Source organism: Pinus tabuliformis, chromosome 6 (assembly GCF_031772625.1).
Source record: "Pinus tabuliformis cultivar Carrire ecotype Pingquan chromosome 6, CPIR1, whole genome shotgun sequence".
Taxonomy (NCBI): Eukaryota; Viridiplantae; Streptophyta; class Pinopsida; order Pinales; family Pinaceae; genus Pinus; species Pinus tabuliformis.
Window position 1 is genome coordinate 1,910,207,361 of NC_142292.1, and position 22,327 is coordinate 1,910,229,687.

At 39.6% G+C, this 22,327-nt stretch overlaps 1 protein-coding gene across 5 annotated transcripts in view; it reads right to left on the reverse strand.

The window, feature by feature from the left end:
- Window positions 1-22,327, reverse strand: part of SDG37 (SET domain group 37) — a 344,199-nt gene that overhangs the window by 243,445 nt on the left and 78,427 nt on the right. For 3 of the 5 annotated variants that reach the window (XM_089431023.1, XM_089431004.1, XM_089431011.1), the window contains exons 3-5: window positions 9,593-9,727; window positions 7,244-7,298; window positions 6,994-7,112 (exon numbers count right to left, since the gene is read on the reverse strand). In XM_089431023.1, coding sequence (XP_089287149.1) covers window positions 6,994-7,112; window positions 7,244-7,298; window positions 9,593-9,727 — 309 coding nt within the window. The remainder of the gene's footprint in view (window positions 1-6,993; window positions 7,113-7,243; window positions 7,299-9,592; window positions 9,728-22,327) is intronic. The other 2 variants (XM_089431018.1, XM_089431028.1) reach the window with 1 other exon arrangement.

Below are 22,327 nucleotides of genomic sequence, written 5' to 3' on the forward strand. Positions count from 1 at the left end.
CCACAAGCGAAATAAAAGAAAGAATATCAAAATGCAAAAGATGGTCTGAACATACACATTAGCACATGGGCAAAAGCCTAGCATAAGCTCTACCTGACCCATTACGGCCATCACCGAGTTCCTGAGCACCATATTTCTCCTATACATCGTGAAAGGAACTCTTGCATGTGCCAACCCTGGTGGGAAATGAGCTTCCTCATTATTAAGGCATAATACAACTGCTATACATCATACAAAGCAAGATCTAACCCTTTGAGCTACGAGCATTAGTACAAAAAAAAATCAAGAAAACGTAAAAGGTGCACAAGAGGGGTAGAAAAACAATGGTCGTGTTGCTAACTCATGCATCCACGATTGCTCCCTCTTCACATCTATACACTCAGGATGTGGGTACCCATAATGTTGGTCCCTTTGACCATGGCACTTGGCCATGAAGTCTTCCCCCCTTTTTTACCATTATTATTCACATAACACCGATTGATTGAAGGATAAACTGAGGAAATGTTACTTCCCCTTAGGGGTTGGAAACACCTAATAGTGACGTCCTTTAGCCACTCCTACCTAGGAAGGAAACACCATTGAGAGTTCAAAGCCTCAATTTGAAAAGGGAAGTCTTATTTGAAATGTCAAATAGCCCTATACATTCAAGCTTGGTTTACTTAGATGCAAAAACTATTATTGTACATAATGACTTGTTGCTTGCACTAGAATTTATGTTGTGGTTGTTAGGTGGTTTCACAACCATGACCTGGGTACCTCACCCACAGATACCAAGCCTCCAAAGAAGCATATTGACACCCACAGCTGAAGTGTTGAGAGCCATGGGACTCCAAGCAGCAGCAAAGCATCACACACACCCTTGGGCACCTCCAACACCCAAAATGTTATGGCACTTTGCCCTACATTTGATGACTTTTTGCAATGATGCACCTAGGCCCAGCATGCCCCCATCTGGCCATAGCACTTTGACAGGGATGGAAATTGATCTAGGGCCCAAATGAAGATGGTCTCACACCTTGAGACATGGAAGCGCTTGCACCACTTGTTAGCTCTGCTACATGTTTGAACATTTTGAGGACCAAATACAAACCCATCTGTGCTGCTGTTGTTCAAGGAAAGCTTGTATTGGTCATCCTCCTTGCTCCCCTCACTCTGCTCACGCTCCCATAACCTCCCCGCTTTCCCTGTTCTCCTTCAAAACTTAACATAAACCTGTATTTCCTTAGCCCCCGAGCGATGAGTTTAAACGTCATATAACCGTGTTAACCCGACCGAGTGCCTTCACAAGCCCTGTTCCACGTCACATCAGCAAAAAGCATGTGCGCTAATACCCGTCGTCCGATCGTTCACCTCCCAATCCAACGGTATTCGCACCTCCCGATCGCACGAGCTGCTCACGCATTAACCCACGGGGAAAGTGGTTTGCCGTCGATTCCATCTGCCACGCGTCACCCGCTGATTGCGATCGCTTTCCCCGCGTACGAATACCATCTGACCCCATAAGCGGTGCGGGGAAACCAATTACCACCGTCCCGCCCGTCCCCGCTCGTTAATCCTTGTGCATATCCGCCACCCAATAGCCGTTGGATCTACCCGCCTGGGATCCAACGGCTCACGATTGTCCATTCATGTTTTCTCTCGATAGCCACTGTAAGCCGATCTCCGCCATCCATCTGCAAGATCTGATGGCCCGCAATCATTTTGCCTCCATTTCCGCTCGATACTCCGCGCCAAGAAATCTCTGTCGTCTATCTCCACGATCCAACAGTTGATATTTGTTCTCCGCCTACTCGTACATCCGCCATGAAGTCTTCGCCACCTTTGACCGAGCCATGCTTCCGAAGGACAATGGCGGCCATCTACCAGTACCCTATGCAGTTATTCTTCACCTACTGAATTCAAGAGCATTATGGCCAGAAGGATCAAAAGGACGTGCCTCGAGCAGTTAAAGCATTTATCAGTTATGGAAATTCTTCTGAACAATACTCCACCTGTTCAGGAAGGACGGCCGAGCAACAGAGAATATCAAATTAATTTACTGAAGCAGCAGATTGTATCAGAGACCCATATCAGAAAGTTAAGGTGGTTGGTGGTCCATTATGACCCCTCCACGCATAGGATAGCAGATATTTTTGTAATCAACCTCCATATATACCCAGAAACAAGATGGGATGAGGGTTGATGGTTGTTGTATTGATGTAAGGTTCAACTTCTGGAGACTGTAACTACTGTGATACCTGCAACGTCTGGCCTTCATTTTCAGCTAATACAAGCTTCTTTTGCTGTTAATTGCTCACTTTCCACTTTTTCTTTGTTCTAGGTTGTGCCTGTTATGCATTTATTCTTGTACTCCTGATATTTAGCATTAGAGGGGCTGTCATCCCACCTTTGTGTTAGAATCTAGTATATATCATTGAATGTGTTATGCAGGTTTCTGTTATTTTAGTGCCAGAGAGCTGTCATCCTGTCTGTGCACTAGGAAATAGATTTGCAGACCTTTTTACTGGTTGCAGCCGGCCATCACATCGTCTTGTGCATCTACTGGTGTAGTCAGTATTCTTCATCTTCACTTATTCCTTAAACTATGAGTGATTGGTGGTCTAAAGCCTTGTAGTCTGGGGTATTCACCCATGTCTGGGGTTAAGCATAGTAGAAGTGGTTATCTGGCTTGAATATGCATCATTCCTTCTATTCATCCATTTCCAACATTTTGTTGAGTTTGTAATGTTCCCGAGCATCTCCGAGATACAACCTAGGAGATTTTCTTGGGTTGATAACACCACCTTCAAAGCCCTCAATGTTTGAGCAGAGACTGATATTGTGACCATTTGGAGACCCATGAGACCACCTTTGTTGCCCCAAGTTGGATTTTGGGGTCCAAATAGGAGTATTGACAAAGGCCTACGGACCAACCCTTAGGAGATGATTTTTAGAGGCTTCTACACCTTGCTTGGCACTCAAAAGCTTCAACACATGCCACAAAGAGCTCAATAAATGGATGGCGTTTGCATTTTCAGCCCTACAGCTCACACATGTGGCAAAATTATGTGATTTATGATCTAAGATAGTGGGTTGGCTTGTAACCCAATGCATCATTGTGCCCCTACTTGCTTTCCTAGGGACTTTTAGGCTAATTAGACATTGTGCCTCCTCATATAAATTGAGGAGAGGACTCTTTTCATTCTCATCATCATCACTTGGAGATTTCTACCTCTCTTCAGAGAATTTCAGCCTTCTTTACTAGTGGAAGAGATGTGACCTATGGAAGAAATTTGCATTGGAGTTATTTCTTTGTCTTTCAAGAAGTTATCTTGGATCAATGATGGATTATTTCATGCATGTTATCTTGTAAGTGAGCCTTGTATTTGATAAATTTTTTGCTTTACGTTTAATGCAGTGTTGATAATATCGTCGAAATATCGGCGATATTCGAAAATATCGCGATATTTTTGGCGAGCCGAAATATCGCTGACAAAATATCGCGATATTTTCGGCTCCCAAAAATATCACGATATTTCCGAAATATCGCCGATATTTCGGAAAATATCGCGCGACGATCGAAAATATCGCCCGGTGATTGTAAAAAATTTCTGCATGGCCTATAAAAATCTGATTTTGGTTTTTTTTCATATCATTTTCATTTCTGATTGCTGGAGAAGGAAGGGGAGAGCTATGGGATTGCTGCCAAGGAGGGTTTGAGCGTTCTAGGCCCTAGTATTGATATGCTATTCATGGTAATGTTAAATTCTTAAAGTAAAAGTGACATTCTCCTAAATCTTCATTTTCATCCTTTTACTTAAATTTTTAACATTACCATGAAATGACTCAGGATGTTTGAGAGTGGTTCCGGCCTCATTGGATTTCATATGGAGAAAGTATAATTTTAGATTTCATTCAAAATGCAGCAGACTTATCAGTTTTTTAGGATTTCAGGATTGGGAGATTGTAATGTTTCCAGGTGACACCACCAGCCCGGGCTACCCCTGCCACCAGTAGAGGACGTGGTCTACCTCCTATAGCTCCTACTTCTAGTTCTTTAGCTTCTAGAGCATAGCAAACTCCACTGCCAACTCCACCAGCACCAGCATCTACATCTAGAGGAAAAGGGAAAGCTATGGCATTTTCTCGCAAGAGGGGCAGAGGAAATCAAAAGGATTAGACTTTAGTTATTTTCTTATGTGCTTGTAAGTTGTACATGAACAATGAACATTGAATATTCAAGAATCAAGACCAAGCATATCACATTCTAATTTCTAAATAGTAAATTTTGATTCTATTTATTTTTTTAAAGTGAACTATGAACTTTGAGAAGTAATTATATTTTAATTTGATTAGATAAGCTGCAACCTGCAATTTAATATGGATAAAAAACTATATTTCGGTGTATATATATATATATATATAAAAACATGTCCCCCGTGTCTTGTTTCCAGGTCGTTGCATTTCGTATTGAATACTCGTATTTACGTGTCCTCCGTGTCTCGTGTCCTCGTGTCATGTGACTTAGCTTAGACAATATTGATGTATTGTCTCCGTGGAGGGTGGAGTCTGAGGAACCCCTCTTGGAGGAGTCACCTTCATGGTTAGAGCCAGTGGCAGATGATCCATTAGAGCAGGGGCAGCAAGAGGAGGACTCGGAGTCAGAGGAGCAGCAGCGCTTAGAGGAGGAGCAAGAGGAGGAGGAGGAGGACACTGCGGGAGCATCAGCATCAACACCATCTACTATAGATATAGGAGAGCATAGCCCCATACCTAGCACTCATTATTTGACATTGGGTGCAGAGGCAGGGTCAAGGCCTCCTACTACTAGGGGCAGGCCTAGCAAACAGCCCACCATGTTTTCCCGTAAAAGGGGGAGAGGGCAGTGATTTCAGATAGATAGCTACTAGTTTTATTTGTTATACTACATATAACTCATGATGATGAGATACTTTTATATATGTGATGTTATTTTGTATTGGTTCTCCACATTTGAATCCTTGAATGGACAATTATCAAGGATCAGTAGGATTTGGTATCGCCTTTGATGTATCATTTCTATTTGACATCATATATATCAATGTTTTCTTCATATTTATGTGCCAATGTGTTTATTTCATGTTGTTATTGCTTTATATGCTTAAAAATCTTTAAAAAATGAATATATTATGCATTTTTTATGCTTGCCAATATTTGCCGATATTTTGCCGATATTTTCACCGATATTGCCGATAAGATATTTTCTGGACCCTCGCCGATATTTTCCCGATACCGATATTATCAACACTGGTTTAATGTATGGAATATATTGGTAATCTAGGGTTTTTCTATTGTGCCCTAATTTTTTGAAAATCAATTGTATAGAAGTTAGATATCATTATTGCATGCATTACTCATTATATAACATGTGAATGGTATTCCCCTTGGGAACTCATGTTTTAGCTCTCCCAAGTGCCTTTGATCCCTCACAAAGATAATATTTAGGGTTTTGATGTTAGGGCATCAAAATATCCTTACTCCTTTGCAAAGATTAGCTAGCCTTAAACATCCATAGACTCCATCCACCCTAGGACTAGGCATTGGCCATCCTTTGTTGGTGATCAAACAAACGTTTATCCATAAATTTTCTCCTTTTCTCTCTCCTGCCTATTTTGGCCCTCTTAAGGCCAAGCAACCAACTAGGGGCTGGAGCGAATTGCTTCGGAGGAGGAATTTTGGAATTTGGAAAGTCTAAATACCAAGAGTGGAGTGGTTACCACAAATTATTTTCTTTTGGTAAGCATTCACTTAAATTTCATCCATAATTTTTCTTGCCCTAGGGAAAACCCTAGTTTTGGTATAGCTTCAACTTGGGGGCTTTTTGAAGGCTTCATGTGCCTTGTCCTTTCCAAACACATTGTGGAATACCCTTTCTCCTCACCTTGACCTTTGGCCATCCCAACTCTCATCCTACCAATCAAACCATAGGACTTGTATTACCCATATTTGGTCTTCTCAAGGAAAGTGAATTGCCTCCTCTTGGAGCCTTCTGACTAAAATTGTCTTTCCCTTGGAGACCTCTTTGTGTCCATTGTCACCTCATACCTCAAACCTAAAACACCTATTAGATGACCTATATACATACCGGGACTCCTCCCATTGGTATAAATCCATAAAGAGTAGGGGGTTTTGGCTATGGTGACAATGGGCCATCACCCAATTGTTGTCACATAGTCTAGTGCTTTCCTTGTAGGGTACCCCTCTTCAAGGCCTACTAGATTTTGCAGCAACACACCCTCAATGGAAGTACTAGGGGCCTTCATCTTAATAACAAAGGTGGTGTTTTTTCACATTCTCATGTAAGAAGAAAAATATAACATTATATTGTAGTCACAAGACGTTATATTGAAGTCACAAGATGTTACATTACAAGCCACATTAGTCTAACTTCGAATAGATACTTCTTACTCTACTCTAAGATTATTTTTGTAACCTCAGACAACTGTGTATGTATGCTGTAAATCTTTGAATCAAACCAATGTTAACTGCTGCTAGCCTCGGTTGCAGCCTTTTGAAGATATAAATAAAATTCCCAGTTAAGAAAAAACAATGGAAGTAGCCAATAAAACAAAAACCCATTAAAGGCTAACCTTTCCTTTGAATTATCGTTCAATCAGATCATACAAAGAGTTCAGTCTCTTCTATAAGAAATTCTCTTGTGTGCAATTTTTAACTGAACATTTTGGTGGAAAATGCTTCCTTCAAATTTTCATTAAAATCAGTTATCTGCATTGGGAAATTTGTATGGAAAAGTGATCCGCATGGTGACCACCAAAGCTAATAAATATTGGCTTTAAAAGACCTAAAACCCATGAGAAAAATATATATTTTTACTATCATTTTTTTACAGAAAAAATGAATACAAATAGTTTTTTATATGCCTTGAAAATGAGAAACCTAATATAGAATTCCATTTTATCTTTAGATCAAATAAAACATAGACATTGATAGGTTACAAAAGTCCTTAAGGCTTACCCTGCAAAAGTTTTGAGTAATTTCCTTTAAATTCAACTCCTCAGATGGTTTAATGATGTTCACAAGGTTGGCCATCTGTGCATATAGAACTACTTGTTTCTCATTAAAATCAGTCATGTCTGCATGTTAGGTGAAGGCATGTCATTGGCAACAAATGGAAGAAATCATAACCCTGATATGTACAAAAATATTATCTGGGAACCCCAGTCAAATGTAAAAGAGTTAATAGAATGTGTTAGATAAAAGATACGACTTGGTAATGCCTCAAACAAATTGTAATTATCCATTGTCGTCTTTGAGGTTACCTGCAGTGTCAATTAAAATCTTTTGTCAACACAATAAAATATATCAATCTTTGCACATACAATATTTGCAAAACTGGAACAAACAAACACACAGCAATTACACTCAATAACCTAAACCTTACACAAAAAATTGCCTCATTCTTTAGCCAAAATGCTGCTTGAGTTAATAATATCTTAAGTTCATGGTTGCATCTAATCAACAAATACCAAATTATGATATTGTTTTTAGCAAAGACAGAATTCACAACCAGAAAGGTGAGCCATATTATTTCTTTAATTTTCAAGTAACAATGGGAGGGGACCTCAAGTCTGTACAATAAAAAGATAATAGTACATAATAACTAGTTTTACTGAAACATGTTAAGCCTACCATAACAACTAGCCTCATAATTAAGCCCGCAATAGATTACATGAATTCCTCATCTTCATGGTATCCATCTATGCATCTTGTTGGAAATACTACAAGGGGAGTGAATAAATGTGTCACTTACAATTCTATTTTGAACACACATACCCCATACAACTTCTCTAGACATCACTTATTACATTTTACATTCAGATTTTATTCAAATTTCCACCTTGCGGGAAATTTAACAAATTAAAAAATTGGCCCCTAGACCTAATCAAATTCCACGAAATTTTACAAATAATCTAGCATGGTACTATTCAATGACTCTGGACACTAGGACTCACCCAAGATCTCACCATCAAGCCGCAACCCGGCTTTGAGGTAGGACTCACCCAAGACCTCACCATCAAGCACAATCCAGCTTTAGGTTATGTTTGGAAGAAAAAAAAATCAATTAATTATTAAGTCCCTGTAAGCACCTAATAATTAACCAAGTGAAAAAAACTTCCCAGAATAAACTCACTTGATGACAAGGTCTCAAATTACCTGGGCCTATTACATGACTCTAACTCATTACACTAACATCACTTTACATCATCCCCGCAGAGCTTGTGGAATTTGAGTACAACATGAGAAGAAGAAATAGAGTTAAAAAACTTTGATGATATAGTGAACTCTGATGGTAAATGAAGCCTCTGACACATCCTCGGACATGGAGTCTTCAAAAAAATTGCAGGTACACTTCAGTGGTCAATGGGCCATTTCCAAGTTCAAACAATTGCTATAATTTCCATGTATTCCTCTGTGGGTTAAGGCCCTAAATTTTCCAAATTAATAAAAGTGAAGGGATATTTATTGGGCAGAAAATTTATGTTGTTCTTGTGTGATTTTTTATTTATTTTCCACTGCATAATTTTAACTGTAAAGTTAAAATACCAGTGTGTTTATTTTCAGCAGTTCAAAAAATCAATTTACTGGTTAAATAGAATTCTAGGCATAAAATAATTGTTGTGTGAAATAGATAAGACCTGGTATTTAGAAATTAACAAACAAAAAACTAACAGAATCATCTCATGACAATTTTCCATTTTCGGTTTCCCAAGTAAAAGAATGTGTGTTGTTGTTTTATTTTCCAACATTGTTTGCAAATTAGAGATCCATGTTGGTGAGTTTGTTTTGGGGATAGGCTAACCAATTACAAATCCATAATTGTTTCTAACTTTCAGTAGCCTGTCACACATAGGAAGAGGAAAGAGGATTAGTACAGCCAACATACAGTTAAAAATTTTGCTGCAGTGGTGATACTTATGGCAAGTGGGATATCTCAGTGATGCCATTTTTTCAGTTTTCTTTCAAATTTATTTAAGACCCAAACCCAAACATGTATATTGAATACCATATCCACCCCTTCCAAGCGTTTTACAAAATAAACTTTATTAGAATTAATGAAAGACAAATGCTTGAATAAGGGCTAATGGCCTTTAGCTACTTCCTTAAAGATTTTTTTGGCTGAATGAGATTAGCTATGAGGGGTTTGGCATACAATTTACTAGAGAGAGAGAGGGGGAGGGAGAGAGCACGTCTAAAATGACACACTATCATTTTGCCAAACAGTCAATTAATCCTTATACCTTGCAGCTAAATTTAATTTGATGATTTCACTGATTAGTCCAATAATCATAATAATGTCTTATTCATGTATGATTAAACTTTTTTTCCCTATATGACATGATGTGCTTGTCTTTTTTAGAAGTTGGTCAAAAACAAAAAAGACAAAAATTGTACGTATACTTCTACACTAGTTCTCATCAATGAATCGCAAGGCAAACTCTACTCTATAAAATTATGTCAATGTGTTCTTCAGTATGGAGTTATTTTCTTCATAAAAGATCAAAAATACTGTAAAATCTTAAATCTCGTTGCCATTCGTTGTGAAAACATTTACCCCATCATTTTGCAGTTTTCTCTTGATAAGGAGTCTCAACATCAATTGCAATGAAGGTGTAGGTGTTTGTCGTTTCTCCTCCTTGAGACTAGTAATTGCCTTGCACTCGTGCTGATGTAACCTCCATCCATTTCTCTATCAACAACCACAAGAAAACATGAAGCCTGTGAAAAATACCGCTACATAATGTGAATTTCAATATCATGACAAACAAATAGAAATATGTCATGCAATTAATAACACAAGTGTGAATTTAAAATTCACTCTACACAAAAATGCCTAGTTGTCAATAGGGCTAATAAAAAATGAAACTTCTAAGCAAGCCAATGAAATAAAACAAAAGCTGGAGTCTACACCTATCCCCAATGAAACAAGAAACAAAAGGGCTGTATAATTGATTGCTTGCCTATATGTGAAATCTCCAAGCAAGGGGATACTCAATATAGGCAGTTGACTAGGTCCATTCTACCTTGAACATCAACATAAGGGTGATGGCAACCTGATGGAGCACTGATAATGGGGTTTGGAGGAGAAATTGGCGTTGTACTGAAGACACATCACTTGCCCAGGTGACTCCTCTAGATAATCCACAGGCATCCCATCTGGTTACCTAGGTAACCCAATGGATGGGAGTTGACCCATATGCAATCTTCCCATCAAAGGACTTTGTTAAATTTTTTTAACTTTTTTATTATAAGGGTCAGTAAAAATCAGAGAAAATATTAAGTGATATTCATGTTAATGGGGGGTGTTACGAGCAGTATCACCCAATAAATTGTCAATAGGAGACTTTTGCACTGTATATGATATAAAATTATAAATACATGACAAATGTATGTGAGATGTTATACTTAGAGGATAGGTGGTTAAAACACTTAACCCATTGGAGGTGCTATTGATATGTCAACAATAGGCTACAGTGATTTATTATGTGTGTAAGAGATGTACTGCTGCAACAATATCAATGAAGGCATTCATTTTCTCCTTCAACCTTCGTTATTCATATCTATATATATACAAAGGCATTTAGTTTCTCCCTCCACCTTAAATATTCATATATATATATATATATATATATATGAAGGCATTTAGTTTCTTCCTTCACCTTCATTATATGTGTGTACGTGAGCAGACACCCTGTTCTCACTACAAAATGCATCACAGAACAATGATAATCCCAAGACCTGCAGCAAATCTTATCGAATGACAACTAATAAGCAATCAGCTCAAAGATCACTAGCTTATTGTCTCTCTGTTCCGATTCGTGCTTTTCCAATCTCAGGGGGTGTCCCTAGTTTATCATGCACTGAAAATCATCTTAAAATCTGCACATTAGCACAAGAAATCAGCACATAGAGATGGACCCTTGACATGCAATTAGCTAACCAAGGATTAAAACAATTGATAGTTGAAGCTATATGCGAGATTTTCAACCTGCAACCAATGAAATATGAGAGAAAAGAGATGGAGAATACACTATAGGTGATTAATAAAATCAAAATAGAGGCAAGAGAATATCTACACCACTGCATAAAACATGAAATGTCGCATCCACAAGTAGAAAAACTGCTAGAAGAGCATAATCAAACTTTGTCTTTATATCGGTCAAGAGACTGGCTGGATCATGGAGATGAAATACAAGATGTATCACAATAGCATGCCCTGCACAAAGTATAGATAGCACAAAGAGAATATCTACACCACTACATAAAACATGAAATATTGTGTCCACAAGTTGAAAAGCTGCTAGAAGAGCATAGTCAAACTTTGTCTTTGTATTGGTCAAGAAACTGGCTGCATCATGGAGATGAAATACAAGACATATCACAGATTCACAATATCATGCCCTGCACAAAGTATAGATAGCAAGAAAATAAAAAGAGAAAAGTAGGAGATGAATCTCTACTGAATGTTATCTAAGAAACTCATAAATCATGATGAAGTGAGGCCAAAATGAATGAAAGGCCATGTGCCTTATCCATGCAGACTTTATGAAGTGAACTGAAGAGGGTGATCCCATGTATGGCAACATGTTGAACTCTCTGGTGGGCTTGGTTGAAGTGAAGTGAAGAGAGGTGATATGGAGCTAGGTCCATGCATTCTCTCTAATGTAGTGGAGTAAGGTGAGAGAGAGAGAGGTCATGCACTCCCTCTTTACTCCCTCATCCACCTTGGTTGAAGTGAAGTCAAGTGAACAGGAGCCATGTGCTCTCTCCAACTCAACTAGAGATGACTAACTGGAGTCCAATTAGGTGCCTTCCTCATGAAAGCTCATGTGCACTTATCTGAACTGATGATGATTGATCTGATTATGCTTAATTCAGATGAGTGAATTGAGGATAACTCAACGCAAGTGAGGTCGAGTGAACTCAAGTCCAACAAGGAGCCCAAGGTGAGATGGCACTTATTGCCACATCACTGCTGTGTCACTACTGCATGGCACCTTCTCCTGTTGCCCCTTGTCACCCTGTATGGAGGCCACACCTCTTATAAATAGATATGCCAAAAATAGTAGCCCCTATAAAAGAAAGGAAAAGATGAAAAATGTCAAAAACTACTATGAGAACCCTACTAAATATAGCACACCTAAAAATAAGCACTGTAAAAATAGCAAGTTCTCGCATGTCAAAGAAACCGAGCTCATCAGATTCGATTTCTGCAAGGAATCCAACATATATGCTCAGAATCATCATGCATGCCTTGGAAGTCCAACTGATAAAAAGAGCAATGTGTTGCATGTTGCCCAAAAAAAGTGCATGAGCTCGCAAGGATCTCAAATGTGTAATCACCTCTGAGAGGAAAGCCTCCAAACTCAACCTCCTAAAAAATAGGAAGATTGCTGAAAATAACAATCTCCTCCAACACTGATGAAAATGTTTGTGGAATGTCTCTAACTATGAAATGGACTCAAATCACCGAAAATTCATGTATCTGATCTCCATGAGAACCATCTTTGACCTATGTCAAAGCTGACTCTAAACACTAGCATGATGAAAGCTAGTTTGTTCTTAACCCTCTAGTTGCAATGGTAAAATCTAGGGGTTAACACCGCATGTTTTCCTACAAAGAATGATAACCTAGCGTGGACTTCAATGTTGGATTTGTTAGCACTTGAAATTTCACCTCAGGCTGAGAAAGGTAAACCTCAAGGCAACATCAAACCACTTAGCCTCGTAGCTAGCCCTACGGGGCTGGAGAGGGCTCTCTCCGGTCTATCTCGGTAAAGATCTTCAATGGGCGAGATAACCAATAGGGTAACAATGATTTTAGGCTAGTAAACTGATCAAAAGGGTTGATTTGGGATTTTTAGGGTTTTTGGTGGCAAATTGAGGAGATGACAATTTTGGGTGCGGGGATTGGACATAGTTTCTGCAGAGGGTTCTTTGGGACGAGGTAGGAGACAGTATTGATGCCTTTGATAGAGGTGGATGGATGAGAATGACAGGTGAGGAGCTAAGGAGAGCAAGCAATAACCTTGAATTCCCCTTAAACAGTAGAAAACATTGATATTAAGCAAACTTAAAAGCAGAGCATGACAGTCATGAGTTCTACTTTAACACTTCATTTGCCTAATGTGCAGAAGGAAAAGTAAGGAAATGATTCACATAACACACTTACAAGTACAAAGAGAAACACACCATCAACACATGTGTCCACAAGAATCCCAAAAAGGACTGCAAAACCCTGGTCTTCCTTTGCCAAAAATTGCAGAGATACAGTGAATAATACAATAATAGCTTCTCCCTCAAGAGTCCAACCATGAAAATGAGCAAGAAAGTACATAATATAGATCATCTAACCTCTTTCCCTGCCTCTATGGGTCGAGCTCACTATCCTAGGAGCTGTTTCAACCACTTCTAAACTAAGCACTACAAACTAGGCAGTCAAAACAACTTGCCTCTATAAGCTAGGAAACCAATTCATTCATTTAATTTTCACCTTTTTCATGAATGAATCTTCTAGAAGAGGTACACAAGTGTAAAAGTGTCATAAAAGTACATTAATTACATCAAGGAGGATAACAATTCACTCCATAAAGTCAAACAAGGTCAAACTGCGTTTTTCTGAGCTGTATACTTGAAATTTTGGAAAATTTGCCTGACGGGTCGCGCGCCTTTGAGAGCACTTTTGGGGCACTTCCATGTGTCCAAATGAGGCAAGAGTAGGCTTGTTGGAAAGGTCTGTGAGTCTACTTTCCAACCCAACTGGAATTTTTGAATTTGGTTGTCATTTGCCCCTCCAAAATTGCAATCTCCCAAGACTGCTTTCTGTGTGTCAAAAATGTGGCAGAAAGTCATTTTTTGCTTGTTTTTTGACTTTCAGGAGGCCCAAAACTTCATAAAATCTCTTGGCAATGGGTGAGCATGTGTAACTTTTCATGCCAAATCCAGAAATGCTGAGTTTTTTGAAAATAGAGTTGCCAAGTGAAAGGGTCGCGCGGAGGGTGAGACCCGTCAGGGAGGAAAACCTGTGTTTAGCACAAAAAAATTCACAAATGACAAAATTTTCTCCAAATTTCTTGAAATTTGGGCTGGGAGTCCCTAATCAAGTACCATGCTCAGTCAAAGAGGCTTTGGCCAAAATTTGGAGTGGATCGGGCCTTTTTCGTCGTTTTAGTGCCTTAGCCAACCTCCTTGGATCTGGCGATTGCAATTTTGACATTTCTCTAAAACCATGACACCTGTGCAAAAAGTGAAAGAGGTTTTTCTTCTTTGGCATGTTATGGACAAAAACCTCTCTCAGTTTTCCAAAATTCATCTTTTATTGCTCTGGAACATCATTTGAGTGCGACTTGTCCCGATGTGTGAAACAAGGAATTTTGTCGAAATAGAGCGAAATGAAGGGGATAGGGGGCTTCTAAATTCTTGGGGAAACTTTTGGAAGTAGGGAGGGATGTTAGGAAGCAGGGGAAAGTGGAATCTCAGAGATTGAGTGAGGGGAAGGGGTCCAAAAGGGCAAAACACAGGCCAAACCTAGAAAATTGCCAGGTTGTAGCTAGAAACTAGGGTTTGTGCAAAAATGAGGAATTTGGCGGATCTAAGGGATGGGAAGTGTTTGATAAGGTACTTTAAGGATAGGGGAAGGTGTATGAACATCAGGATACAAGTTTTGCCGATGATTTGACCGTCCAAGAGAAATTGCCTTCAAAACCCTAGGAAAGGGAAATGACCTTACCTAGGCGCAACTGAAGCATGGACAAGGTGTAAAAAGATTCATTAGACACTGAGATGACAATGAAAACCCTATGAATGATAATAGACTCAGCTGAATGATGACATGGACCGCCATTTGGACAACTTTAGAAGGAGTGAAAGCAAACCCAGGCCTAATGCCTAGTGACCAAATTTTGCTTGAAGCCTCACTGAAATGACAAAATTTGACCTTGACACTCTGAGACCACTTTGTAAGAGCATATTTGATCACTGGAGGAAGGCTGGAAAGACTGACACTAACATTGGCTCCAATGGGGATGGTAGCTCCTTGGAGGTGCCAAGAACCGTAAACCTCTGGGAGAGCAAACCAGTGTTTTCAACCATTGGGCAATGGAGTCAAAAACTCACGCTGAAATGCATGACTGAAAACTGATGACTTGACAACACAAATTGACTCTCACTCAACTAAAAACTGACTCAATACTTAAACACAACCGACAAACTGAAAATGATGCTCAAAGTGGAGCTTATTCATCACAACCTACTCTAACAGTTTCATTCATCACCTGGTCAAGTGAAATGAAACAACCAATGTAACCAAGCAAGTATCCCATCTGTTGTTCGAATTCTCCACAAGTTCTTGCTTATGAACAACAAAAGAAAACCACTGAAAGGCAACTCCCATGACAACTTAGAAACAGATCCGTTGAACGATATGAATTCTCTATCCACCTCCAAAAACAATGCATAATGATCTTGAAATTCAAGCACACTGGAACTTAGCTCATCCAATGGATTAATTTTCTTCTCCTCATACCATGAATGCAAACTTTGATCTGAGCCTTGTGACGAGACCTCTGCTGAAAATGACAAAGAAACTGACTGCCGGATCAAGCTTGTATCAATACACATTTCAAGCTCACATATAGTCAATGGAGAAAGACTTTGACTACACACCTCATCCAAAACATCAGCTATTGGATCATGAAAAACTTGAAAAGACTGTTGCAATCCCATTTCTATTGGTTCCATTGTGATTACATGATTGCCTACATGCTGCTCATTTTTTACTGAAGATAGACTATGCAAATTTCCCTTCAAAAACTAAAATGATTCAAAACAGAAAGGTAGGGAACCTTCTTGTATCATCTGAGCATATGTTCCAGCTTCCAAGTCTTCATTTGCAACTTGACAATCAAAGGCATTCGGGGGATGCAAATCTGGATATGAAAAGTCTTGAACAAGGTTTTCATTGCCCTCAAGATGGTCTAGATCAAGACTTGTTGACAGCTGATTTCTGATTGCATGGAAGTTGTCTCTAATGAACTGACATGAATCAAAACAAAAAGGCAAAGATCCTTCACTTACTTCAAAATTTGCTGCACTTTCCTCATCACTATCATAGTTGATATGCATCATTTGATCATTGTACTCGAGCTGCTGTAAGTGAACCTCTTCCTCCCACAAACTAGCTGCTGATTTATCTACAAGATTAGCTTCTGTTTGGAGAACATAATCATCATCATACTGAGGCAAATCATCGGTATAAAACATATCATCAAGCATGCAGGTCATATCAACAGATCTCTCTTCTTCACAATGATCTATAAAACAATCACTATGACAACTGGGATCATAAACAAAATGTTTTGGATCAGCAACTTGTTCTTCTTCAATCAGCGAGCCATGAGCTTGAACATCATAATCATTCCTTGCGTTGATCTTGTCCATCATTTTTTCTACTGCACTTACCAAAATGTCAAGCTTTACCTCCAGAGATGTTGATTTTTCCGGATCGATGTTTTTCATCTCTTCTTCCTTCAACCTTGCCCTTCGGATCAGCAGATGAGCCTCTACATTTACTGCATTGTTCTGCATCTCGTGAAGTGTTGCAATATCCCTTTCTCTCAACTGAAACTCCATCTCCGGATCAAAGGCACCCGGATAGTGCTAGAGAGCAGATATAGTAGTAGGCCTTATATCAATTGGGATCGAATAATAAACTTGGTTAAATCTGGCTGAAAATTGTTGTACTGTCTCCCCTGGCAATCTTTTCAGCTGGTTATATTCTTCTACAATCAAGAAAAGGTTTTGCCCGATCATCCACCTGTCGAGAAAAACTTTGACAAACTGCTGGAAATCTGAAATGCTTGCATCAGGCAGGGCTTTGAACCAACTCTTCACTTTGGCTTGCAAAGAAAGAGCAAAAAGCCTTATACTAACATCTTCTTCATCAACTTCAAAAAGATCTAGAAAATTCTCAAAATTCTGCACATGTCGCTCAGCGTTGACCTTGTTACTTTCACCATCAAACATCGGCAAGTATAGATCATAGTTTTTGGGGAAAGCATGAAGAACAGAAGGTAAAACAAGAGGTTTATACCGATCCGGAATTTTACAAGGTGTAGGAGTATGTACAACAGGTATAGAATCAGTCTTGATCTCTTAGGGCTCATCAATTTGAAGATAGTCATCACAAAATCGGAAAAAGGATCTTGATCAAGCTCAAAGGCATGCAAATCTTTGGTATTCACAATCTTCAAAAGGAAAGAATCAACTGCAGGCCGAGGATCTCTTCTCAAGCATAGTATACTTTGCAAAGAAGTTTTGACATTCTTGGGAAAAGAGAAGAAATAATTTATGACAAAGAACAAAGTATCTTGGATGAAATTCCAACTTGAATACCTGATCTTGCCATATTCTCCTTTCATGTTTTTGCTGGTTGGGATCATCCTCCAGTGGAGTCTTTGGATCTGATCTCAAAAATGATTTAAAGTCGCCAAGTGAATGATTTCAGCCTTTCAAGTGTCTGATCGTTGTCCACCATCAACAATCAGATCTGAACTTGATACATGTACTGGGGTAAATTGCAGATGAAGTGTTACATTCACTAGCTCACGGAGGTCGACTGAAGCAGCATTTATCTACTTGCGCTGATGCAAAGCAAGAGCGTTTTCGAAGGCTACCTGGCGTATCTTCAGACTCCGTCTAAGACTTATGAAATAAACACATCAGTCAGCAAACAATTTGTTCTCCCCAGTATGGTCGCCAATATGTTAGCGCTTGAAATTTCACCTCAGGCTGAGAAAGGTAAACCTCAAGGCAACATCAAACCACTTAGCCTCGTAGCTAGCCCTACGGGGCTGGAGAGGGCTCTCTCCGGTCTATCTCGGTAAAGATCTTCAATGGGCGAGATAACCAATAGGGTAACACTGATTTTAGACTAGTAAACTGATCAAAATGGTTGATTTGGGATTTTTAGGGTTTTTGGTGGCAAATTGGGGAGATGGAAATTTTGGGTGCGGGGATTGGACACAGTTTCTGCAGGGGGTTCTTTGGGGCGAGGTAGGAGACAGTATTGATGCCTTTGATAGAGGTGGATGGATGAGAATGACAGGTGAGGAGCTAAGGAGAGCAAGCAATAACCTTGAATTCCCCTTAAACAGTAGAAAACATTGATATTAAGCAAATTTAAAAGCAGAGCATGACAGTCATGAGTTCTACTTTAACACTTCATTTGCCTAATGTGCATAAGGAAAAGTAAGGAAATGATTCACATAACACACTTACAAGTACAAAGAGAAACACACCATCAACACGTGTCCACAAGAATCCCAAAAAGGACTGCAAAACCCTAGTCTTCCTTTGCCAAAAATTGCAGAGATACAGTGAATAATACAATAATAGCTTCTCCCTCAAGATTCCAACCATGAAAATGAGCAAGAAAGTACATAATATAGATCATCTAACCTCTTTCCCTGCCTCTATGGGTCGAGCTCACTATCCTAGGCGTTGTTTCAACCACTTCTAAACTAAGCACTACAAACTAGGCAGTCAAAACAACTTGCCTCTATAAGCTAGGAAACCAATTCATTCATTTAATTTTCACCTTTTTCATGAATGAATCTTCTAGAAGAGGTACATAAGTGTAAAAGTGTCATAAAAGTACATTAATTACATCAAGGAGGATAACAATTCACTCCATAAAGTCAAACAAGGTCAAACTGCGTTTTTCTGAGCTGTATACTTGAAATTTTGGAAAATTTGCCTGACGGGTCGCGCGCCTCTGCCTGACGGGTCGCGCGCCTTTGAGAGCACTTTTGGGGCACTTCCATGTGTCCAAATGAGGCAAGAGTAGGCTTGTTGGAAAGGTCTGTGAGTCTACTTTCCAACCCAACTGGAATTTTTGAATTTGGTTGTCATTTGCCCCTCCAAAATTGCAATCTCCCAAGACTGCTTTCTGTGTGTCAAAAATGTGGCAGAAAGTCATTTTTTGCTTGTTTTTTGACTTTCAGGAGGCCCAAAACTTCATAAAATCTCTTGGCAATGGGTGAGCATGTGTAACTTTTCATGCCAAATCCAGAAATGCTGAGTTTTTTGAAAATAGAGTTGCCAAGTGAAAGGGTCGCGCGGAGGGTGAGACCCGTCAGGGAGGAAAACCTGTGTTTGGCACAAAAAATTCACAAATGACAAAATTTTCTCCAAATTTCTTGAAATTTGGGCTGGGAGTCCCCAATCAAGTACCATGCTCAGTCAAAGAGGCTTTGGCCAAAATTTGGAGTGGATCGGGCATTTTTCGTCGTTTTAGTGCCTTGGCCAACCTCCTTGGATCTGGCGATTGCAATTTTGACATTTCTCTACAACCATGACACTTGTGCAAAAAGTGAAAGAGGTTTTTCTTCTTTGGCATGTTATGGACAAAAACCTCTCTCAGTTTTCCAAAATTCATCTTTTATTGCTCTGGAACATCATTTGAGTGTGACTTGTCCCGATGTGTGAAACAAGGAATTTTGTCGAAATGGAGCGAAATGAAGGGGATAGGGGGCTTCTAAATTCTTGGGGAAACTTTTGGAAGTAGGAAGAGATGTTAGGAAGCAGGGGAAAGTGGAATCTCAGAGATTGAGTGAGGGGAAGGGGTCCAAAAGGGAAAAACACAGGCCAAACCTAGAAAATTGCCAGGTTGTAGCTAGAAACTAGGGTTTGTGCAAAAATGAGGAATTTGGCGGATCTAAGGGATGGGAAGTGTTTGATAAGGTACTTTAAGGATAGGGGAAGGTGTATGAACATCAGGATACAAGTTTTGCCGATGATTTGACCGTCCAAGAAAAATTGCCTTCAAAACCCTAGGAAAGGGAAATGACCTTACCTAGGCGCAACTGAAGCATGGACAAGGTGTAAAAAGACTCATTAGACACTGAGATGATAATGAAAACCCTATGAATGATAATAGACTCAGCTGAATGATGACATGGACCGCCATTTGGACAACTTTAGAAGGAGTGAAAGCAAACCCTAGGCCTAATGCCTAGTGACCAAATTTTGCTTGAAGACTCACTAAAATGACAAAATTTGACCTTGACACTCTGAGACCACTTTGTAAGAGCATATTTGATCACTGGAGGAAGGCTGGAAAGGCTGACACTAACAGGATTTAAGCTAGTGGATCTACAATATATTCCCCAATCAAACCCTAATTCACCATAAAAAATAGCACAATATAACAGCACTATAATAATGAAATTAAAAGAGACAAGCCCATACCATGGTGCACTTTAGCATGAGATCAACCACCAAAACACAAACAGAGAAAAAAATTCAAAGTACCTACTACCCACGAAAAGTGGGCAACCCCATAGGAAAAAGTGTTTCTCCTATATCTTGGACAGCTAGCCAACCAGAAGCACTATGCATTGCTCAGTTTTGATGATATGCCACATTCCTGCACCATTTGCATTGGACATACACCTCTCACCATCCAACATTCCCTCTTGAATGAAGATGGGTTACCACTTGGCAAGTACTTGAACCATTTTGCAATCAAGTATTTTACTTAATGTTTTGGGCATTTTATTTGGATGATTGACCGATATTGACTGTAAACTTGTTCTCTCACATTAGTAGGGGGTTAGTTTTTAGCCCTAGTCCAATGGGACCTCCTCTAAGGCTTTAGGGTTATAAGAGGAGCACTACTTGGGAGACTTGTAGCATGTCCATAACCATTGCATACATAACACCTTTCATCATTCCCTTGATTTCGCATCCATCCTTCAGTTTTGTTGTCGTTAGTTTGTTGTTGTCGCCCCCCTGGACGCCCCTACAAAAGTAGTGAGGGGGCAAGCACCCCACCCCCCTGCCCCCCACACCCCTCCTTCAAGCAGTGGGATCCAAATACGACTGAAACAAGACCTATAGATCAAGAAGATAATCAGGCTCCACACCCAACATGATGAGAATCAAGATGTTGTAACTTGTGGACCTATGGTTGATGAAGCTTATAATTACTAGATGATTGATGTTATATGGCTTAATCAATGTTTTATTCTTTTTATAACCAATTCATCACTCTACATGCTTTTGTTGACATATATGCATCAAAATATATAGAAATATATATTATATAAAAAAACGCTCCCAAAATCACTCCTGACCCAGTAACTTCTAAAAATTGTCACTCCCCTCTCCCGCTTCCAAACAGCGTTGGCCACAACTATCACAAACACCTACGAATTCAAGGGTTGACCTAGGATATGTCACCTCCCCTTAGGAGTTGGAAGCACCTAATAGGGCTAACATGGTAGGCGACACTTTTATGGGACTTGTTCTAATTAGATATTTTAAGGTGATTCCAGTTTTCTTAATATGCCCTTAACAATTAAGTATGGTCCACTACAATGCATTTAGGGTCATTGTCTCTAATGAGTGGTTGCTTTCACTTGAGTTTGGGATGGTTTTGCGAGGTGGTTATTCACATTGCAGCAAAGGCCTTGAGGGCATACCCACTCCATGCCTACTTCACATGATGCCCAGGTCGTACTACACTTTCAGAGAGTAGTGATGACCTTGCAAATGCAGTGTTTCCCCTCCACGGCAGAGCATTGGGCATTTTAATGATTCCAACAACTAATTGACACCTCGGTTCCCCTCCACGGCAGAGCATTGGGCACTTTAATGATTCCAACAACTAATTGACACCTCGGAGCACCACGAGATGTTGAAACGCTAAGCTCACTTTACTTAGTGTTGGAGATTTTGATGATGTACCCACTGGACCCAACATGCCCCCATGCTGACCTTGACACTATTTGATGGGCATGGCTTGATCTGGAGTCCAGATGATGATGGTCATCCCTGGGATGACTAGGGAGGCTTGTACAACCTCATGGAGCCCCAACGCTTGAGAGAGATTACACCATGATGACTTGATGGCCCCCTTAGAGATGGCGCAGGGCATCTAGAGCTAGCTTTTCACATATGGAGACATTTTGAGGCTTCATTTGAGGACCTACTCTTAATCCATGGTTGATTATGCTAGTTGGAGATGCATCTAGCCATTTCCTGCATTTTTGGAGCATTATTAGTCTTAAAAGGGCATGACATTATGCTTGGGAGGAGTCTCGACCTACACGTGTCAGCTATTGATGCGTTATTTTATTGTATTTTGCTATTAGGCTGGCTTGTAACCCATTTTTTTTAAGTACACTAAAAATTGAGCTTGTCATAGGGCATTTAGACAAATTAATGCAATTGATTAACCTCATATAAATAGCAGATCACTCCATTCTCTTTTCTCATTGTTACCCAC